This window comes from Trichophyton benhamiae, assembly GCF_000151125.1.
Source record: "Trichophyton benhamiae CBS 112371 chromosome Unknown contig01106.0, whole genome shotgun sequence".
NCBI classification, from domain to species: domain Eukaryota; kingdom Fungi; phylum Ascomycota; class Eurotiomycetes; order Onygenales; family Arthrodermataceae; genus Trichophyton; species Trichophyton benhamiae.
This window is the reverse complement of record NW_003315091.1, coordinates 206,129-227,988: the sequence shown is the minus strand read 5'-3', so window position 1 is coordinate 227,988 and position 21,860 is coordinate 206,129. Positions and strand designations below refer to the sequence as shown.

Sequence of the window (21,860 nt, the reverse complement as noted above, 5' to 3'; positions counted from 1 at the left end):
GAGCCGGCCATGACGTGGAATCAGCGCTAAAGACAGGTAGAGACAGGTGAGACCTTGTTGAAACACCGGAAGCCTGCGATTCTCCGCTAAACCTCAGTAAACCTCAGTTAAACCGAGTCATCTCTCCAGTTAAAGACTCCAGTTAAAGCCAGTTAAAGATTAGTTAAAGATTAGTTAAAGGCCGCCGCTTTCCAGTTAAAGCTTTAGCTAAAGGTTAGTTAAAAGCAGGCAAGCGACCCGCTTAGTCAGCACCTAACCGCCGACTTTCTTCTGCGACTTTCGACGCCACAAGCAGCAGAGCCAGCTGAACCAGCAGAACAAGCGGGAGACGAAGACGAAGACAAAGACGAAGGATAAAGACATCGAGAGAGACCGCGAGACACAAGGACCCGACGACCAGACGGCCAGCAGGCGATGTCGACTCGCTGAGATGCGACTATCCGCGCCGTCCCGCTTCACCACCTCCGTCCGGCCCAGGTCGACCCAGCCCAAGTCCAAGGCTGCCGCCTCCACAACCACAACCACAACCACAACTACGCCTACAACTACGCCTACAACTACGCCATCGCCCACGCCCACGCCGACTCCAACACCGTCGAGATCGAGCTCACGACCGCGAGAGCAGCTGTCTCACTACCGCCTCCTCTTCAACAATGTGCGCCCGCAGCTGACTGACGACCAGTTCGCAAAGATGAGACACCAGGAGCCCGTTCGGCTGCCCTTCGACACCGCCGGCAATGGGCCCGTTGGCATCCCAGACGGCCCTCCTGGCGCCGGCGAGGGCAGCGATGGCACCGGCAGAGGCATCCTGATCGGCCTGCTGTCGGCCTTTGGCTCGGCCGGCGTCGCCCTGCTGGTGCTCGCCCTCTTCTTCTTCTTCAGATACACCCAGCGAGGCCGCATCCTGCTCGACCGCATCGGCCGGCCGGGCGAGTACGACGACGAGCAGGAGTTCGCCCGCGAGGAGGCAGAGGCCCTCGAGTCCATGGACGAGCTGCAGGCTGCCGAGTACTTTAGAGCAAAAGGTTTGGTTTTCTACTTGTGTTGACTGCTATTTACTTGCTTGTGGTTGATGCTAACTACGGACGAAACACACAGCCTTCGTTCAGGCAAACCCGCCAGAGACAATGCAAACCGATATATCGCTCTCCCAGTTCCTTGCGATCCAGGAAAAGGGCGTGTCAGCATGGGAGTTTGAGCCGGAGCTCGAGATTGCCAACTGCTTTGTCGAGGGACGCACCGAGATCGAGTTCTTCGACTCCGAGTGTGGCGTCCAGAGCAACCTGCCTGTCCCGAAGCAGAATGACGTTTACTACTGGGAGGCGAAGATTTACGACAAACCGGAGACCACGCTCATCAGCATCGGCATGACTACCAAGCCCTATCCGCTTTTTAGACTGCCTGGTACGTTTTTTCCTTTCTTTCGTTTGCATCCAGTTTGCTCCGTATATTTAAAGTAATGCTAATTCGGGGTATCTGGTTAGGCTTTCACAAGTCGTCGGTTGCGTATCAATCTACCGGCCATAGGAGACACAACCAGCCCTTCAATCCAACGCCCTACGCACCGCCTTATGTCCAGGGTGACGTTGTAGGCGTGGGCTACCGACCTCGCAGCGGAACCATCTTCTTCACTCGCAACGGCAAGAAACTCGACGATGTAGCCCACGGCCTTCGGTCGCAGAACTTCTTCCCTACTGTTGGTGCCAACGGGCCGGCTACCGTGCACGTCAACTTCGGCCAGATGGGCTTCGTCTTCATCGAGGCCAACGTCAAGAAATGGGGTCTTGCGCCCATGACCGGAAGCCTGGCTCCTCCGCCACCATACGGCAGCGAGCAGGGAAGCATTCTTCTCGAGGCCGGAGGCGAGAGCTCAATCGCGGCCCAGGAAGCTGCCGGTCACCAGATGCACGGCTCTACCACTGCACCTGTACAGCAATGGTGGCATCCAGAGTACATCCAACACCACGCCCAGCATGCTCATCAGGTACTGCAGCACCAGCGTCAGCAGCAGCAGCAACAACAACAGCAGCAGCAGCAACAGCAGCAGCAGTCGCAAACACATGCACGAACCCGCAGTGGGACGGTACGAGGACACAGTCTGCATCCATCCACTCAGGCGCCGTCAGCACCCGTCCGGACACCAACAGACATCTCCCTGGGCCCCTTGCCTCATATAGCCTCGCCATCAGCCTCCTCGACTGCTGGGGCTGCAGCTGCTTCACCCTCGACTGTCACTTCAGACGCCCCCGCTGGTTCCGAGACGTCTGAGGCCACGACCGTTGTTCTGGTAGGCAATAATGGCAACAACAGCAGCAGCAACAACAACAGCTACAGTGCCAGCGCCAGCAACAACCGTCCTCCGCTCGATGACGTTCCTCCGCCAGAATACCGTAGCCCAGGTCACTCGCCGCCGTGCGGCCAGGCCGGAGGTCCCCCAGGCGAGGTCCCGCCTATACCAAGCTACGATGCAGCAGTTCGTCAGTCCAGGGAACGAGACGGCCCACGAGATCAAAACGACTCTTGATATATCCTCCTCTGCTTTTGTGTACCTTTTTTTTTTTTTTTTTTGTTTTGTCTTTCTGCTTTGGTCATCTGTCTGCTTTTTATATTTTTGCTCCCCTTTTTCTCGTCTGCTTTATATCCCTATCAAATCTATGCTCGTTTATTCCCCTGCAAATTAGCGACTCATTCGATCTGGACGGAACACGGTGTGGTACGGGTGCGGTCTCCTTCTCGGTGCTGGTGCGGTCTCTTTTTCCATCTGATATTTCCTATGCTCTGTTCTTGTTGTTCAAAGTCTGCTTGCTCTTCCTACACGGCGTTTCCCGCCCGTCCTGGTCCTTTCTCTCGCTCCTATTTTCCCTTTTGACACTCTTGACTCTCTCTCTCTCTCTCTCTCTCTGCTTGCCTGTCTTTCCCCCAGTGGATATCTATCTTTATCTCTTTTGTCCCGCCCCTTGATGCAGCCCTGCCGGCGGCGCAGTCTCCTATCAATCAGCCAAAACCTATCAAACCCCCTTACCATCCCCAGTGCAACAAGACGCCTTGCTTATTCTCTCGCTGCCCATTTCCACCTGCCTACCTACATACACCCATGCTTTGCTGTAACTAACGAGACGGAGGTTAATAAGTAATAACAACATACGCAGCCTGTCCTTGTACATATATCTGCCTGCTCCCTGTCTATAGCCATCGCTGCCATCCCTGCCCTTCGATCTCGAGATCCATCCAGTAGCTATCGAGTCAAGCAAGTCAAGCAAGTCAAGCAAGTCAAGCAAGCTCCTCCACGATGAAAGAAGCTGGACAAAGAGAACTCGCCCTGCAGCACGCCACAGCCTTCTATCTGCTCGGGATAGACGGAGTACAGAGTATCTGTATAAATAGTGACCCGCCTGGCTAGTTAACTAGCTCGTTGGCGAACCAGGCCGGCGGTTTAGCTGCTGAGCTAGCTGGCTCGCTGGTTAGCTATTTAACTAACTAGCCTGTCGCTTCCCTTCACCCGCCATCGCAGGTCGCAAACCGTGGCGCGCTACACGATACGAGACGACAGATTAAATTTATAATAGCTTGCCTCGTTAGAGCCCTGCAGCACTCGATTCTGGTCGTCGACGGGGTGGCTTCAGCGTGACCGCGGACGGCGTCGTCGAGTTCTTTTTCTTCTGGCCGGACGGGATGCGAGGACGTCGGCTTCATCTTCGCCTCATCGTCGCATAACAAACAGCCAGCCAGCCAGCCAGCAGCACCGCGGCTTCAACTCCCCCTTCTTCTCGCTGATGCCTCGAGCTCGCGCTCGCAGACCCTCGTCGTCCGGCTCTGGTGCTGGCTCTGGCAGGATGATACCGAACGGCAGCGCGGACGGGCATGTCTTCCATGTCGTCGTCCTGGTGAGTGTCGCATGCCCTCCCCGTCCCGTACGAATTGCCATCTAGTTATTATTATTGCTAACAGGATACCCAGGGAGCATCGGGCGGACCGCGAGAAGATACAGCAACGGGCATGCTCGTCCGATCCACAGCTACAGACTGGGCCAGGGGCTCTGTCGTGGCCGTCGACGCCGGAACGCTGCTGTCAGCCATCATCCGCATCCTCGAGACCGACTCGCCCTCCGAGCTCGACACAGACTCTTCCCACGCCCGTACGCACCTCCACGGACAGCGGAGGGTGGTCTCCTCGGGGCCCTTCGCCGGCCTGGAGCTGCCGTTTGTCTCCGCTGAGGCAAACGCAGCGTATATCTTCCGTGACATCCTCGCCGCAGTGCTCATCACACACCCGCATCTCGACCACGTATCCGGCCTGGCCATGAATACGCCCGCCGTCGAGGCCCAGTCGGGGCCCAAGACGGTCGCGGCGCTGCCCTCGACCATCGCGGCGTTAAAGAACCATCTGTTCAACGATATCACCTGGCCGAACCTGTCGGATGAAGACGGCGGTGCCGGACTGATCACGTACCAGCGGCTGGTGGACGGAGGAAATCAGCGTCTTGGACGTGGTCCGGCAAAGGGATATGTGAGGGCTTGCGACGGGTTGATGATCAAATGTCTCGGTGTGAGCCATGGGAGGTGTAGGCAGCGGTACAATCCTGAGACAGAGAAGCATCATCGAGCTGAAAGCACAGTGTTTATGACTGATCCCGTACTGTTCCCGTCACGGCGGGTTTCGATCGACGCCTCCTCGTTACGGTAGGTCTACTACGGCTTTGTTTTGCTTTGCTTTGCTTTGGTAGTTCCGGGGATATGATACATCTAACTAACTACTTAAACTTGTTACTGACAGGTCGTATTCTCCATCAACTCAAGCGCAGCAACTCTCTCTTAGCACAAACGGGAAGGATAGCTCGATATACGCGACGGTCGAGAGCTCGGCGTTCTTCATCCGGGATGATCTGACGGGCGCCGAAATTATTATCTTCGGAGACATAGAGCCGGACTCGATATCGCTGGAGCCTCGCAACGAGCGAGTCTGGGAAGCAGCTGCTCCGAAAATCAACGATGGCTGTCTGCGTGCGATATTCATCGAATGCTCATACACCGACGCTGTGGAAGACAGCGCTCTCTACGGCCATCTATGTCCTCGCCATCTGATTGCGGAACTCGAGGTGCTCGCCGGGAAAGTCCTTGATTCCCAAAAGCCTCACAAGGGAGACTCAAGAAAGCGGAAACGAGCATCTTCTTTTACCGGGCTTCCTCCCCCAGCGGCACCGCCAGCAGAGCAGTCCAACGCACCGCTCAGTCCAAAGTCAAAGGAAAACAAATCGCCGTTTGCCGCTCCTTCAGCTCCCAAGACAAGGTCGGCCACAATAGCAGATTCCGCTACATCACGACATAACACCCGCCAGTCCGCCGAGAGGGTAGAATTCCCTACGGCCTACGCTCCCCAGCCACAAGGGAAAAGACATTCTTATTCCACTTCTTCTGCCCCCGGAGTCCCTGACCCAATGGCCATGGATACCACGACAGATTCACCTACAATCTCAGGCCCTCAAACCCGTTACCGCACATCAATAGGCGGAACTGCTCGCCCTCTACCTCTACAGGATCTAACAGTGTACATAATACATGTCAAAGATACCCTTACAGACGACGGTCCGCCCCGGGACCAGATCCTAGCTGAACTACGTCAGTTAGGTGAAGAAGCCGGTTTGGGATGCGAATTCCACGCTCCCTTGTCCGGTGAGGGAGTGTTCATCTAGAATGACCGGAAAGGACGGATATGAGATGATGTTTTTTGCAACGACTCTCTCTTGGGATGTTTGGATGGCGTTGTTCTTTCTTTTTTGAACCTTTTGCTGGTTTGCTTGCTTGGGTGGGTGGGATGGAGGATAAAAAGATGGTATACGGCCCTTGCAGGTGATGATTGGATGGCATGTATGACCTTTTTTACTTTCTTTCTTTTTCTCCCCCTTTTGTTCATGCTACTACTTTGCTTCGCTTTGCGTTGCTTGCTTTGGTTACGGTGCCCAGCATTGATGTTTGATATTCTTAGTTCATGTACCTCTTATGAAACGAGTAGTGTTAGGATAGTGAGACCCCGTGTTTAGACAGTATTGTTACGAAGTATCTACTATATTGTAAAAAAACGCAAATGGATATATTATGTGTATATGCTAAAAGATGATTGAATGGATATCAAGAATAAGATGTATGATCAAGGAATCAATTTGTTTCAAGGCGCAAGATTCGCTCTCACTGGCCGTGTCCCTGACTAGCTCTCTCGCGCTTCTCCAGCGCAAGATGGTGCAGGCTATTCATACAATGACATGCCTTGCTAGCTGACTCGCATGTCCCAGCGAGAGTAGATAGCCAACGAATAGCTAGGTCCGACTGGCTAATAATATCATCCATTTCCATCGGTAAATGGGGCTCATCGAACGAAAGTTCCGTTATAAGCACACTACTGGCCTGCACTATGTAATGCAGTATACACCACCAGGGGGTCTTGCCATGTAGTTCGACGATATCGATGTTCAGCGGCAGAAGCTGCAGTATCTGTCGAGCAGCCGATATGCAACGCACAGCTGCATCGGAGTCCATCTGCCTTGACGCCTCAGATTGGTAAGGAATGGTTAGAATTAGTTCGGACGGATCACACAGAACAGGTCTGTTGATCAGTATCCTTGCGCTAAAGTAGCGGAGGTGCAGGTATGTTAGGCTCGTGGAGGGAGGAGCGCAGAGGTCTATGGATTGGACGGTGTATGGGAAGCCAGGGTCAATGCTTGCGTACCATTGGCTTAACTTGTTGTCTAAATCGCTTATCAGGCGCTGCGTATGTGCCCATGTATTATCGAGAGACTTCATGCCGTACAGAGAGGTTATGGCTTCGTTTACAATTTCATCTAGTCGGAGCCCGGTGATGAAATTGCTGGATGGGTATTCCTCGTCAAAGGAGTAGACGGCGGAGAGTTCCAGGTCTAATGTATTACCTAGGATATTGAAGTTGGCCAGAGGAAGAGGACTTCTGATGAAAGGTGGCTCAGTAGTTTGGAACGGCCTAATGTGAATTGGCTGACCTTGAAATTCAGATGGATATCCTGTGAGTATGCAGAGGAACTGCTCTAGAGATCGAAGTGAGTGCCAAACGCGAGCTTCAAGCTGCTTGGATTCTCCGGAGAGTTCAGGGGCAGTGGCTTGTACATTGAGAGATCGATTATACGCAAACTTCAGCGCAGTGGTGACTGATGTCCATGCTCTGGCAACGCCAAATTAGTACTTGAAAGACTGCAAGCAGCCATCACGGGGAAAAATCGGACGTTGAAATAGTTACCCTGTGATTTGATATGTGGAAAGCTGATACACTCCCCTAATTGCGATAAGTTGTATCGGCTCTAACGAGGAATATGTGTCCGGATAGCCGCGGGGGTCGACTATCCCCTGAGCCAAAGCCTGTGATCTGGCACAGTATATGCTATGGTCCTCTACTTCACCTGTCGGTATCTGTGTATAACGAGCCCACAAAGATCCGAGCGCAAGCACCATATTTAAGAGAGCCAGCCAGGGGTAAACGCCAAGCGGGTCGCTCCCGTTGTGGTAGTAGGAATTATATCGAGACAGGAATCTTACCTTTGGAAGAACGGGGAAGAGAGGATGAACGGTGGTGAAGTAGGCATTTACCAGCAGATCAGCAACATCTTTGGGTGGTAAAGAAGTCAGATTATGCATCATGTCAAGCTGGGGGAGTTCAACCTCGCCGGAGAAATAGTTGCATTTTTCATTGACATCGTCTATCTTCGCAGTTGTTTCCAACTTCCAGGACAAATCATATGAAGCCATGGACATAATATTCTCTGGTAACGCGGTGAGATTATTTTTAGCTGATCATAATAATAATAAAAAACTGGTTATTTGAGGAGGATCTCTTACCTTCAGACATAAAATTCGGTAGTTGTAGCTTTACCAGAAGCATGCCCAGCCACCTAATAGTCGAAATTTCGCCTACACATTCCACTGGCTTCCTACGTCCAGAATAAGCCCGTAGGGGAGAGGCGATTCCAAATAGAACGGAATTTTCATCTTCAATAGTGTCTTCGGCTGATGGTGAGTTTTCGTCTGACATTGAGACGTCATCTTCAGCTACCGTAGAATTCTAAAAGAAATTAGATTCAACAATCTGATCATGAAGTAGCCGTTGCTGTACATATATATACCTCGTGCAGTGCGTTTCTAATCGCCTGCTGTACGTCAGGACTTTGGCTAGGTATGAGTTTCGTGAGGAGTTTCTCGTACACGCTTATCTTCATGGACATCGTTTGTACATTTCTAGACCTCTTTTTTTAGAAAGAATATCAAGAATAAACAGTCGTAAGCGCATGGTATGGGGTATAGATGTAGCGAAAGAGTAGTAGCGAAAGTGCATAGGAGAGAGGGAGAAAACGGACCGTTTCAGCCTTTCTCGCTTTCCGTCTGCATATATGCATTCAACGCCCTGGTTCTTGCAACGAGTACAAATCGGATGTACACCATCGCATTTGGATTTGCGTTTTCGGCATGGTTCGCATGCATGGTTCACTCGATTCCGGTCTGGAGCCGGCGACTGCTGTGCCACTCCGTGTAGGCGGGGGATGGCTACTTTGCCCTCAGTGGGGGTTCCTACCGGGTTGCTTGCTAGCCGCGCGGCTGATGGAGAAGCAAAGGAGGAGGATGACGCTGAAGCTGAAGCTGAAGATGAAGCCGTGAAGTTCTCAAGTTGACGTTGATATTGGGTCGAAGCTCTGGCTTGGCGGCGCGGACCGGGTGGTTGGGCCATCGATGGGCCAACTCTGTAGCCAAATTGTTGCCGTCGTGCTCTCTTGCACCCCTTTATCGTTTTTTTATTATCTTTTTATCTCTATCTCCCTGAGCTGCTCACCCTCACGCGATTCAACATCCAGGAATGATGGACCGGGCCAAACAGAGAAACGCACATGGAGACGGACGTGTAGCAGCTATATGTGCAGTAGCAGGAGAATGCCTGCTCCCTGGCCAAAACAAGGCTACATCAGAGCAAAGCAATGCTTAGCCTTGCAGACCGCAAGACTAATGGTATCGATGCCTCACCTGGCTTAGCAGGTCCATGGAACATCCCCGTATTCCTTTGTTTTCCTGCTTCCAACCGATTCAGCCAGCTCCCGTGGGGTCGATTGGGCTCACACGGCTCTCGTTCGTATACGGCCAATGTGATGCGCAAATCCACACTGCATCTATCTCCATGTCGATAGGCCAGGGATCATCGTCTCGAACGAATTGGATTTTCTTCTGCAAGACCAAGGAGCAATATCACCACCATCCTTTGTTTATCGGGCGAATACCCACTACTACACTTCATGGAAGACGTTTCTGAGAGGTAGTGCTGACACGGAGTACGCCTGGGATTGGCGTGTCTCATGGGCCCTTGCTTCCTGCACCCCTGGCAGACTACAACATCGATAAATCTGATGGTTCTTTGCTTGGGTTAAAACGGTCCTGACCCAACGCGGCCTCTTGCGGCCATATCTATCCATTCATCCGACCCCGAATTCCTTTTTCCGGATGGGCTTTCCACGGGATCTCGTGGCCGAAGTCCATCATGGGAGCAGCGAGGATAGACGGTTGACTTGCCCAAAGGATGGTGCACTGACCCCTTGGCTCCGTGTCCTCGCAAGAAGATAGGCAGCACGACCCAGTTCCATTGCACCCCCGCCAGAAGAGAGGTTGTGCCTCCTGCCGATAAGATAAAGGTTCAATATCGTTTCTGTGGCCAGCCTCCATAGATAGCGGCTGCAATTCCGCCATTTAACCTATACCCTCTAGACGCAAAGCTCCAGCCTCAGCTCTCAAAGTCTCGTTTGATATCCCTGTCGATGGGCCCCAATGTCGAAGAAGGTACTCATTGGCTAAAACTGACGTAGTTAAGCTCCTTCGACGTTGAATATCCTTGAAATCCGTGCCATCATGTGAGGGCTTTTAATTTTTCTTTTCCTTTCAAGATGTCTGTTTCAGCTCTGGTCGACACCTCCGATTCTTGGATCCTTCCCACATCTCGGGGTTTGGAACATCTGGTCCCACTAAACGATCGATTTCCAACGTTGCAGCCTTGCATCTGCCCCTCTGGGGTACATATCTTCACAAGGGGGGGAGCAGGAAGAATGAATTCGTGTGATTTGGATTACCTTGAGTAGAGGCCAAGCCCATGCTCACTCTACCACGCCATGGATCTATAGATATCCAACGCCTTTTGCTGCTTTAGATTCGGAGCTTATCGTATTTCATATCCCCCGGACACTACGGAGAACCTTTCTTCGTATCGAGATGTCGTCGGATATCGCCTGGACAGCTTGTTCGGTTTGGTTGGCTCTGGACGCTTGATCCCCCAGCATTGGCAAGAAACCTGCATATGCGACTTGGCTTAAAGGGAAACATGGAAGAGAAGTGCTTAAGGCAGCCTCAAATTCGGATTGACATGATTTCAGGTCACGAGCAGCTGGGTAGTGACTTGGCAATGAAGCTCACACCGCTCTGCTGACACTCGGGGCATTGCTCTCTTCGCATCAAGATAGACAGCATGGTAGCAAAAAAAGGGTTGTTCAATGATCATACCAAGATAAAATACAATATGGATGTGGAGAGGGGTATGTTTGGGTGGTGGGGCACGTAAAAACATAACGGACAGATATGATAAACTGTAGGAGGAATCTACAGTAATTAGAACCTCAGACAAGATTTATCATATGTTGTCAATTGCATCGACCGAGCCGTTCAACCTCGGGAGATCGAAGCTTGAGCTCCCCCACGATCTCTTCCCAAGCTCGTATCTGTAACACTTTCCCCTCGCTTGTTCCAGTAAGAGTAGCCGAGATGCTGTAACGGTTAGTTCCCAAATATAGAACGGAAAGAGGGCTTGATAACTACCCTGCATTGTGGGGGAGGATATATATAACTTGGGTGATCTTACTCTGGATATTGGTCACTTCTCCACCATTTTCCATGGGACTCCTCGCCGAGCATGGTAGCGCTCACAAGGGTCCTGCTACCTTGCTCTGACGTACGGCCAAAGATGAGTTCAAACACAGCAACGAACATCCTCTCGTGCCATGCGTCGTACTCGCGACCTAAGCGGGAACGACAGAACCCCGGACAGGCAGAGTTGACGATGACTCCCAGTGAGCCATCATCGCAGCGGGTTAAAGCAGCAATGCTTTTTGCGGTGTATTCGACAAGGACCTTCGATAATCGGTACTGAGAGTGCGCACGGAAGCTTTCCTCGCTATTCAAGTGTTGAAGGATGCTGTTCACTCCATCAGGCTGTAGCTCCCCTGCCTTTGCATGTCTGTAAGATCCGCTTGACACAAAAGTAAGATGAGCGGGGGCTCCCGTTGCGGTATCACGGCTATCTCTTAGCTTTGGGAGTAACAGTAGCCCCAGCAGTGCGGTTGAAAGTGCGTTGACTTGAAGCGTCTCTTCCCATCCGTCTGGTGTCAGGGTATATTTCCTATGCATGACTCCAGCATTCAACAGTGCTATATCAAGTCGTGGGACTTCATCGTTGATTTTCTGCGCAAAAGATGTCACGCTTTGATAGCTGGCCATGTCCAGGGGCCATATTTGAATGTCAAAACTGGCGGAGCTGCTCGCATGTTTTGCACGTTGTTCAATAACTTTTTTCGCTTCATTGCCCCGTTCAATGCTACGGCAGGCAATTATCAACGAAGAAACTCCCAAATTTATATATTTTATGGCTGCTTCGAGTCCCAGGCCAGATGTACCGCCGGTGAGGAGGACTGTTTTCCCTTCAAGCGAGGCTGTTGGGTTGGCAGGTGGGAACAGTCGGCCTTGTATGAGCCGTCCGAATCCGACGAGTGGCATTGTGCTCTACAACGAACAACACTAGAATATCAGGGAGAAACTGCAGGGCGATGAAGCGGCATTATCAGGATCTTCGCAAATGTTGGGTGTTTTTGACGATGTTGGCACAGAGTGACGTTGAAGCTGATGGGCATCTAAGTTGAGCGGCGCAGTTGACTTTTCCTACTCTGACGCTCTCCTGAAATTTCTTTTTCCGGGGAGCAGAAAGAAGCTTTTGACAAGCCCTGGAGCAATTCTCAGTTATCTTAGCGCAGTAAACTAGATATATTCTTCTTCCAGATCTAGCTCAATTGGGGAATAAGGACATTTAACACACTGCTTCTATGTATATTTCTATGCTAGTTCCTGGTCTCCCCAGAATATCCATCTCAATCTAAGCCTCCAGATCAGTATATGGTCACCATAGCAGATTAGTATCTGTAAGGGGACTTGGTCGTCGTGGTGAGGTCATGATAATATGTGGATAACTTTATAGAGAACAGTTTGTCAGTAACTCCATTCCCCTTTATATATCTATATTTATCCATTTATTTCTGGACTTGTTCCTTTGTAATTGAGCCTCTAACATAAGGTGAAGTATTCTTTCAACTAAGTGGAAGAATAGAAGGTTGCAATAGAGTCCGCGGTCTCCTTTTCCTTAGATGTGCCCCTGGAGGTGATGTTTTTATTTATGGCTGCCAATTCAGGAAGCGCCCTTGTCTGGTGATAGACAGCTCGTTCCGGGCTGCAGGTACCTGAACGCCCCTGGTCGTCTAGTTGGTTTAAGGCGCTCGGCTGTAATTGTTAACTCATGAAACCGAGAAATCGCTGGTTCGACTCCAGCCCAGGGGAGTTTCCTCCTATTTTTGGCCCATTTTTTGTGTTGATATTTTTTTTTTCTCGCTCGCGTTGTGGACATGGATATAAAAGCGCGGCTAGCCGGCGGGTAAATGTTTATTTACCCGATATGCACGTGATTTGCGGCTAATCTGCTTAGTAAGATGGCCAATCCAGCGATCCCCGAGAAGAAAATGGCGAGCGCAGGAAGAACGAGAAGAGGACGCTGGATATGCGAGGAACAAGAGTAGAAAAGAGCATGAAGCCCACCTGGGATACATTATCTACATTTGTGAACGTCGGTTTTCAAGTGTAAGCTACATTGTGCGACGTCGCCGGCGACTGTCGCTGGAGGACTCTTCGGTGTCGGGCGGGAGGAAGGCCGCTCAAAGGGACGCCAAAGAAGGGCCCTTCAACAAAAACATCTCCTGATGGTCTAGTTGGTTTATGACATTCGGCTGTAACTGAAAAATTGTAACCGAAGGGTCCCTAGTTCGATTCTGGGTCAGGAGAGTTTCTTTTTTTGCTTTTTATTTTTTTCACCCCATCAAAATTTCCCTAACAGCATAGAAGCCAATTAGTCGTCCACTTACAGATGAATAATGTCGGAAGTTGGGCATTTATAAACACTTCCTGCGCTCGTGAGGACACATATGAAAGTACCTAGCCTATCGTAAAGTCCCTCCTTTCCCTGGGGCTCCTTGCTTTTGGTGCAGTTCCTTCGCGATATACATAGTGGTTGACCAATACGCACCAAAAACCCCGTGCAAAATCCTACAGTCCCGATAATTAACCTACAGGTAAAGGAAAAAATCAAATAAAATAAAGCTAGACTAAAAAGCAAGGAAATAAAAGGAGTGAAGGATAATAATAACGAAAATCGGACACATCAATAGGCCATGTGGCGAGGAAGTTCCTTGTACCAAAGGTGTGCTGGCTTGTTGATAGAGCCACTGGCTGTAACATGCCTGGTAGGACAATCGTACAATCCGCCTCTCACATAAGTACTTACTCATTATTTTCGAGAGATTAACGAAATCGACGCAATGTATACATCCATAGCAACAAGGAAGTGGTAAAAGTCATAATGAAACAATATTTTATGGGTATCTCATGGCCTCGTGAGAGAAATGATTTATCGAATAGCGCAGGATGGCCCCCGGAATTCGGGCAGTAGCTGATTGACAGAAAGTGATTTCTCCTTGCTGGCGTAGAAATCATGATGGAAACTGGGACGGGTGTATCATAGGCACATATTCTCCTGCGGGGTGTAACCCTTGAGTTCGGACCACTCGAGGGTGTACCGGCCTGGATCTGATACACGTAAACCGTCGGCAACCAGTATCTCCCGTCGTAATGGGTAATCAAATTATGCCGACCATCCCTGCTGTGTGTTCCAGGCAGGTTGTTGCTCTACTTCAGAGTACGGATGGTGATACCCTGGGTACTGGACAGTAGTCGCGGCAGGATAGCCCAACCGGGGATCTGTCTGCGGACAGGTACTAGGCGTCATGGTTGCATTGTTCACCGAAACTGGGGATGGAAGGCTGTTACAAGCTAGGGTACTCGCTTGGTGGCTGGAGTGGGTGGGGGAGTAGTTACCCGACACATTGTTGAAGCTGGTAGAGTCCACTCCAGCCCGGTTATACTCAGGAGCAACATGTGTGAGGGCGACTTCACCGTTCATAGGCCAAAATGCCTCCTCGCGTCCAAATACCCGGAACGCTTCGTGTGCACCGTTGGTAGGCGAAGACTCGCATTTCACCAGGTCAGGCTCGGATGGGGTAGATATCGAGCACGAATCGCTGGACCGGGACCGGTCAAGCGCACAGCATGGCCTGATGGGGGAATTGTCGTGTTCTGGTGTATTCGGTCCCGACGATTCGTTTTTCCAGTACTTCGAAGCTGCCATCAGCTCGGCTTCTACGTTATGCGTAATATTCTGCTCCTCGGCTTGTTTGATAAGGCCGAGTCGGTCCAAGATCGCGTGGGTTAAAGGGTACCCATCCACGAGCTCGATGGGTTCGCCCGGAAAACACTTGTTGTTGATGCAATGTGTATATAACTGCTGAAGTGCCTTGACAACTAGAGCGTGATGGGACTCCAGCATCTCAACGAAGCTATACAATGCCACAGAGTAAGTTATTTGCAATGACGGCCGGTTGTTTCCTCCCAAGATGATTCCCCTAAAAATGGAAGTATATGAGACACCGTTCTCCTCACCCTCTGGAATATGCCTTGGTCTGTGTTGCCTTCCTCTCCCGGAACAGGCACGGATGGTTATACACAGCACATCGATAACATGGTTGGTTTCCGTCACACTGTAAACACGTTTTATATATCAGCGTCAATTAAGTATTCACAAAATAGTTGAACTTGGACACAAAAGCACAAAAACAAAGCCACAGCAGCCAGAAGACATTGCTGGGTGGATATATATACCTTTGTCTTCTTCACCCTACATCGATCACAGGCTTTTAGAACGTGCTTCCGCTTCGTTCGTAAGATCTGATGGCGTTGATTCATGTCCAGGGGACGAGGGACATGTCCATAGTTGGGGATGGCTACCATGGCCCCGGGTATGGGCAACGACTCCGAGAGTCTGGATGAGACATGGAGTTTCGGATAGATTGGGTGTGGTTGCGGCATTGAGACGTAATCTAATCAACCAGACGGGGGAGGAGGAATGTTTTACACGCCAGGAAATTGGGGTTGGAAGAGGTCAATTCCAAACAGTCAATAGGTGTTATCAGGCGGAGAGTAACCAAAAATGAGAGCAAATAAATTTGTCCCCTATTTGAACATGAGAAGGGGCTCGTGTGAGGTGAGTACGGAAATGGCTTGGTTGGAAATATGAAAGGGGAAGAGTGTCCTGTGATATAGTGAGGTTGATTTATGTTGTAGATGACAACCGATGTAGGAGGTAGATGCACTGCAAGTTTTTAAACATGCCTACCTATGGCTGTTTTCTGGAAAAGATCGCCTCAAAAAGCCCCAAATAGTGGGGATGACGTGGAGAAACCCGTTCTCGTCACTCTTATGTACCGGAATGTTTTGTTTCCTCAATTTAAAGAAGCTCGACACCTCACACGGAAATAAAAAAGAAGTACCTTTGTAGCGGCTCGGAAATAGATAAAACGGGGAGGGGGGGAGGAGGCAAGGATACCCACTTAAGCTAGCTAACTAGCGGTCGTCCTTGTATGCATGGGGATGGTCTCCCATAAATGACATCCTTTTCCACAGGTCATTCCCGATCTCCACCGCAGCAGCTCTGATGGAAGGGTGACTTGGCTTGTACTAATTAGTGGAGAATTCCAGTACCGCAGCCACTTATAACGGGCCGACCCGGTTTCCACAATGGGAAGGGGGGGTAATGTATGCATGGGAATGAAGCGAGGCGGGCGTGTAGCATAGAAAAGGTTGCCTAGGACTTTTGCTGACAAGGAAGTCTTGGGCAGCAACTTGGACAGCCGAGAGGATTTCAAAAGCTGCATCCTAAGGGCAATGGGAATAGCCGACGGATCAAAAAAGCAAACAATGGCTTAAAAAAGACGGCTCTATTTTCAACCGCAGTCGCTTTTTTTTGCGTTTTTATTTTTTATTTTTTAATGTTGAGCCAGGGGGGTATTTAGCTCGCAATTTCAGCTTGTATGGAAACCGAGGCTTACTAGCGACCTAATGGTTGGCAGGTCCCGTCCGTTCTGTCCCTCTGACTAGGGCCAGTCACACGACGACGGAAGAAAATTATGAGATTATCAGATCTGGTGCTCCGAAGTTGACTTTCAAGATAAACGCGATGTGAATGTTTCATCTGCATGAAGTAGTTGATAATTCCCAGTTGGATTGGGAATGGGCGTTCCAATTTGAGTCGTGGCAGCAAGAAACGGCAGAGCGAGCAAGATCTGCCATTTTGCTTAGAAAAGAAAAGAAAGGAGGGAAGAAAAACAATCCTAGCATTTTTACATACGCAAACCGCGCCTGTAAGGTAAATAAATCGGTCATGGACTCCTGATAGCAGCTTTGACAGAGAGCGCAAAAGTCCAAGTTAAAATGATCCGTCTCTTCACGTGCGCCCATAAAATGGCAGAAATCGTACCACCGTAACCTGTAACATGATAGCTGGATTGACATAACCTCCTTTCTCGTATGGCCAATAAACGGAATAGGCCAGGGGTTGAGCGCAGTGAGGGGGTTGCAGAACTACGGTGTCCAGTACAACAGAGGGGTATGATTGTACTCTGCAGCGGCTGTGTCGTTTCTCGCTTTGTAACTAGTACCAAGATGTATCAGCGTCTCTTCTCGAGTGAACCGCGTTCCAACAAGCAAATGCACTCGGTAGTCCCTTCTAGCCCCCTTGAGGACACGGCTGGAATTGCGTTGAGGCGGCAGTAGTGGGACCGTATCGGCCATGCAGCGTTCATGTCGGTGTTAGTGATGGCGTGTGATGGGCCTCATAGGCCGGAGGTACAGGGACAGGGCCCCTGGTACGTACAACGCCTTGGAGCGTATTTTTTTTTGTTTGGCGCTGGCAGTGCTTTGATGCAGGCTATGGTCATCGGTCGTCCGTGGACGGAGGTCGCAAGCGACGTCCTAATTGGGATCCTCGATAAACTGACAGGATCACGTGGTAAGAGATAAGATTAACCTCGAATCACGGGCCGCCCCGAGCTTAGATAAGCTTAAAACCACCTCGTAACAAAAAGTGATAGCTCACAGTCTATCTGCCTCCACCACACGACTCCCGAAAACGACGTCTGCGCGTAAACTGTCCTTTTTTTTCATGTGCATGATAGTTATGTGTTATGTATGTCAATGATGTACGACATTGGCCGCGCATACGGTACTCTGACAGAAACCTGCTTTGTACCCACATGCTTCTTATTCCTTCATGGTATTTTTCTTCGTCCAATAAGCTCTTTATTATTTCGAACCAGGATTGACAGGATACCATCTAAACAGCTTGGTTGGCCTATTTGATACTAGCAGAACGACGAGATCTGCATACTCCGTCTGTACATCCGATAATATCTCACATTTCCCCAGCTAATATTGATGTCCTGGATACGCGCCCGACGAAAAGCAATTCCATGATCACCTCGTTATATTGGTTCTGTAAAGGAACATATGCATGTTATTGACTCGCAACTTGTCTCCGTTAAAAATAGTGGTCTCACATACATATCTTGGCATGCAACGCCGTAACCAAGGATTGCCTTCTGGGTTGGGGTTGTTATTTGTTGGTGGTAAATTCGAACCACCAATAACATTGTAAAGCATTGTGCTGCCTTGCAAAATATGTGCATGGATCGTGGTTACTTGCTAACAGGTGAAATGCTCTGAAAAATGCAGCCTCGATGTTGCATTTAGTCAGGCATCGTGGCTCCAGGTTCAATTAACAATCCATGAGAATATAGCCTTCTGTCAGAATGTCTGCTGGACAGTCTAGAACTAGCGGAAGATTTATACCAGAAACACCCGGGTGACGGGAGTATACCCCGTGTCGGAGGTTACTCTATCCATGCCGTTTTACTTGCTGTGACAGAGTTTCCTATCCCATGGGACATAACAGTGGAGTATAATTCCCGTTGTGTGCAGGAACAGGCCTTCGTTTCTTTTTCGGGGTTGTTATCATGTACAAAGCTCGATCCTACACTTTGCAGCCGATGGAGATCATTATTACGAATCAGCCCATGTAAACCATGGTCGACAAACCTGATACTTTGCCAACAGACGTGCATATATGTGCGTATTTTTTTTTTTTTTTCTTTTTTACCTCCACCCTGCAGCTAAGGGTGCAAGTGCGGCTGGCGGCTTTTCCTTCGCGGCTGCCTCTAAGTACAGCGGGCTCCTTCCCTTGATTTCACGCTGTGCTCGCTGTATGCGTTCGACGATTCCCGAGGACAGATTGAATACTTGCATTGTATACTGCGTCTATATACAAAGAAGATTGTTATACCCACTGCTAGAGGCATATATATTGTGGAAGACCAGTGATCAAAAGATAGCTTGGCGAACAGCGTCCGTGCAACAGGGTGTGGTCAATGTGCAGGGATAGGGGAAGGTTGTGGCCAGGGGGCTGCAGGATAAGGCCCTTAATCAAATGCCGACCGAAGCTAACTCAGGGTACATTTCTGTCTGCGGGCCAGTCATATCATCAGGTCGGCTATTGATTCATTTTCCGGCTGCTGGTTTAGCCGATATACTTCCCGCTTTTTTGCTTTCTTTCTTCCTTCTTTGGAAGCGTCATCTTTGACTCCTCATTACAAATTGCAAAAACTAAGCAGAGTCAACGCCGAAAAAGTTAGAAACATAACAAAAGGAAAATACCTCCCAGAAAGGATGATTGCTGGCTTAGGTAACCCTAACGAAGGGCTTATATGCTTGTGAATTCACTATGTTTAGACACTGACATGCGGCCTCCCTGCGAGTTATATTCGATGTACTCTGAGCGGAGCAAGGGAGAAGGGCTGATCTGCCGCCGGGGTAAGTTTTACGGAAAGCTCTTGAAGAAAGTATGTCTTCATTAGGCACACGGACGGTATATATAGCAAAAAGTCATATATATCTACCCTCTGTCACCTTTCTTTCCGGGCCCTGGGCAACGAAAGATCAAAGAGAAGGGTTTGAACACCGTAGTTTTTCAACCCAGCAAGGGCTGCTAAAAAGTGGCGCATTGGGAGTAATCCCGTTGGTGCATTTCAAGCGACTCGGTGTCCAACCACAAGGCTCATTTAATAGTTAGTCAACTAAATTAAATTGATTTGAAGTGCGTAGGCTGCGCGCCTGCATGTCACTGTACAGGGCGTCAACAATTTTCCGCCCTTCCCATACGATACCAAAACATGCCTACAGGCACAAATCTGCATTTGAACAGATAAATAATATAAAATAACAAAAATCAAGGATAGATTATTCTGCATACTCAAAATACAGCTGAAGAATGATGCTGCGAAGTGATCTCTCGACTTCATAGTCGCCCTGCTAAGGCAGAGTGATGCTTGCTTCCCCTTTCGCGAGGTGGTCAAAACTTTCCTCGCTTGCAGAGGTTGTTGGTGGGCTTGGATGACTGCCGGCTGCATTCGCACCGTCCTCCATATCCCCATTGCCGTGTGGGGTACAGCCGGGGATAGTGCCAATCCACTCAATGCCATCCCCGGCCCCGGGGGCACCTAGCACCCGTTGCTCCTTGAGCTGTTCTTCAAACGCTAAAGTCTGGCCAGGTGATTGCGATGCAGCTGTAGAGGGGGGAAGTAGGTGTCTTCTGTGCCACGCACCCAGAAACATTCCATCAGGATCAGCCTCATTTCTGGCCTGTAGCCATTGATCCAAGTTGTCCCCGTACATTTCTCGGAGGGCCTCATACCCAAGGTCTTCTCCAAAATTTTTAGCCCAATGTGGTTTCCCACCTAGATCCCGCATGAGCCATTCAAATGCCTCATAGTACCTTTCCCTGCAAGGAGGATCACGCAGATAAGGCCGATATAGAGTGGCGTTGAGAAAGAGAGTAGGGCCATCAGGATAAGTGGAGTCCAGGTACGGGCGAGGAGTCTTTGAGATCGAAGTATCGGAGACACGTACTTCAATGGGGCAATGTACCCAGACAGACTCGGAACTAAATGGTATACGTGCAGTTTTCTCATCACCATGGAACCAGGCGGACAGTCGGGTAATGGCCTCTGGACCCTTTTCTAATGGAAGTGCCCATTCGTTCACAAATTGAGAATACAGGCAGTCCATCAACAGACCAGTGCGAGCGGGTTGGACTGCCTCAGTAATAGTCTTTCCGGGCGTAAAACCATATTGCATGCCAAACACAAACCACTCAACCCAAGGCAGGATCCGGGGCACGTAGTTGGAGAGATACAATAGGTTATGGTAGATGAAGTAACCTAAAGCACCACCGTACCAGCTTGCAGGGGGATCACGAGTCGGGAGATCGGTCTTGTCCGCACGCCAGACAATCGCGCGCTTCATATAAGGCATCCACCACACCCTCACATACTCCGTAGATGTCCATAAGCCAGAGTCCCACGTATCCAATACCTGTGGCAATGTCTTCAGGGACTGCTGCCAGGCGATATTGAAAGTTGGGACTGCCTGCAAGGTCATCTCCGTGATGATACCAATGGCTCCAAGGGACACCAGGGCGGCACGAAACAGCGACGGATTGGTCGCCTCGCTACATCGGACAACCTGGCCATTCGCAAGCATGATTGACAATCCCAACACACGTTCGGACAGCAAGCCATACTTGAGTGAGCTGCCATGTGTCCCCGTTGAAATCACTCCTGCTATAGACTGCTCATCGATGCTGCCGAGATTAGGAAGCATCAGCCCATTCTTCTCCAGCTCAATGCCAAGCTGTCTCAGCCGTATACCGGACTCGACCGTAACAACGCCTGTATCACGCGAAAACGAGAGGACCCGACGGTAATTGTCCAGGTTGACAACCCATGATGACGTGCAGGTAAGATCAGACGGCGAGTGACCACTGCCGACGGTTACTATGCGTCGGCGGCATCTGCGAGCAAGAGTGATGACCTTTTCAATCTCGGCAACTGACTCGGGCTGAATGTAAAGTTCTGGTCGAGAATAGAACGTTTTTGCCCAGGTGTGATGGAGGTGTGACTTGGTCGCTCGAAATGGCACCGAGGGGTCTAGTTTGGCGAGTTCGGCGGTTACGAGAGCGTCCATTTTTCCCGTTTCTTCCGCTTCTCTCCTACTCTTCTCCTTTTCTCTTACCCAAATTTCCTTTTCCCGGCCCCTTTGCCAGGCTTTCGAGTCTGGATCTCGCCTGCTGGCTGCTGTTCAATAGCCGGTCGTTCGTCTGGAGGGAGAATCCTTTTCCCCACCACGATATCTGAAACCAGGAAGTACCTCTCGGCAGGATGGCAGCAAAGTCTACTCGATCAATGCATGACAGCGGTGGCGTAGGAGAGAATGCCAGCTGTCTGGACGATGATCTTGTCTTTTCGTCTTCCTCCCGCGGGTGTGATGTTCTTCGGAGGTTTGAGGTTGAGATGGGAAAAGGTGAGACGTCTCGATAGTTAACTAGTTAAACCTTGGAGAGCCACCGGATTAGTTAGTTTTAACCTTGAGCGGTTCTGTTGGGTAAATAAAAGACGCAACCTGTAGTATATAGAAGAAGTTAGCAGTAACTAATAGATCTGTAAAGGTGATGGACAAATTAATCGAGCTAGAAGTCCAGCAAGACACAGTCTTGATACTTAT

At 50.1% G+C, this 21,860-nt stretch overlaps 5 protein-coding genes, 1 non-coding gene and 1 pseudogene across 7 annotated transcripts; 4 read left to right on the top strand and 3 right to left on the bottom strand.

Moving 5' to 3' along the window:
• Nucleotides 1–430: 430 nt before the first annotated feature.
• On the top strand, nucleotides 431–2,524 carry ARB_01884 (uncharacterized protein; the record flags this gene model as incomplete). The annotated part of the gene is made up of 3 exons (XM_003011856.1): nucleotides 431–1,025; nucleotides 1,099–1,404; nucleotides 1,593–2,524. The coding sequence occupies 3 exons, from the start codon at nucleotides 431–433 to the stop codon at nucleotides 2,522–2,524; spliced, it is 1,833 nt and encodes a 610-aa protein (XP_003011902.1).
• A 1,249-nt stretch (nucleotides 2,525–3,773) lies between these two features.
• ARB_01883 (uncharacterized protein) lies at nucleotides 3,774–5,689 on the top strand (the record flags this gene model as incomplete). The annotated part of the gene is made up of 3 exons (XM_003011855.1): nucleotides 3,774–3,884; nucleotides 3,949–4,679; nucleotides 4,774–5,689. The coding sequence occupies 3 exons, from the start codon at nucleotides 3,774–3,776 to the stop codon at nucleotides 5,687–5,689; spliced, it is 1,758 nt and encodes a 585-aa protein (XP_003011901.1).
• A 493-nt stretch (nucleotides 5,690–6,182) lies between these two features.
• ARB_01882 (C6 transcription factor, putative) lies at nucleotides 6,183–8,049 on the bottom strand (the record flags this gene model as incomplete). Its single annotated transcript, XM_003011854.1, has 3 exons — nucleotides 6,183–7,185; nucleotides 7,327–7,780; nucleotides 7,857–8,049. 3 exons carry the CDS (start codon nucleotides 8,047–8,049, stop codon nucleotides 6,183–6,185), a joined length of 1,650 nt encoding a protein of 549 aa, XP_003011900.1.
• Nucleotides 8,050–10,898: 2,849 nt separating this feature from the next.
• ARB_01881 (short-chain dehydrogenase/reductase family protein, putative) lies at nucleotides 10,899–11,813 on the bottom strand (the record flags this gene model as incomplete). The annotated part of the gene is made up of 1 exon (XM_003011853.1): nucleotides 10,899–11,813. The coding sequence occupies one exon, from the start codon at nucleotides 11,811–11,813 to the stop codon at nucleotides 10,899–10,901; it is 915 nt and encodes a 304-aa protein (XP_003011899.1).
• Nucleotides 11,814–12,554: 741 nt separating this feature from the next.
• On the top strand, nucleotides 12,555–12,644 carry ARB_01880. The gene has a single exon. It is a non-coding gene; the product is annotated as a tRNA-Tyr (tRNA).
• Nucleotides 12,645–13,054: 410 nt separating this feature from the next.
• ARB_01879 lies at nucleotides 13,055–13,142 on the top strand (annotated as a pseudogene). Its single transcript has one exon. The product of its transcript is annotated as a tRNA-OTHER (tRNA).
• Nucleotides 13,143–19,610: 6,468 nt separating this feature from the next.
• ARB_01878 (uncharacterized protein) lies at nucleotides 19,611–21,323 on the bottom strand (the record flags this gene model as incomplete). Its single annotated transcript, XM_003011852.1, has 1 exon — nucleotides 19,611–21,323. The coding sequence occupies one exon, from the start codon at nucleotides 21,321–21,323 to the stop codon at nucleotides 19,611–19,613; it is 1,713 nt and encodes a 570-aa protein (XP_003011898.1).
• Between the last annotated feature and the right edge of the window lie 537 nt (nucleotides 21,324–21,860).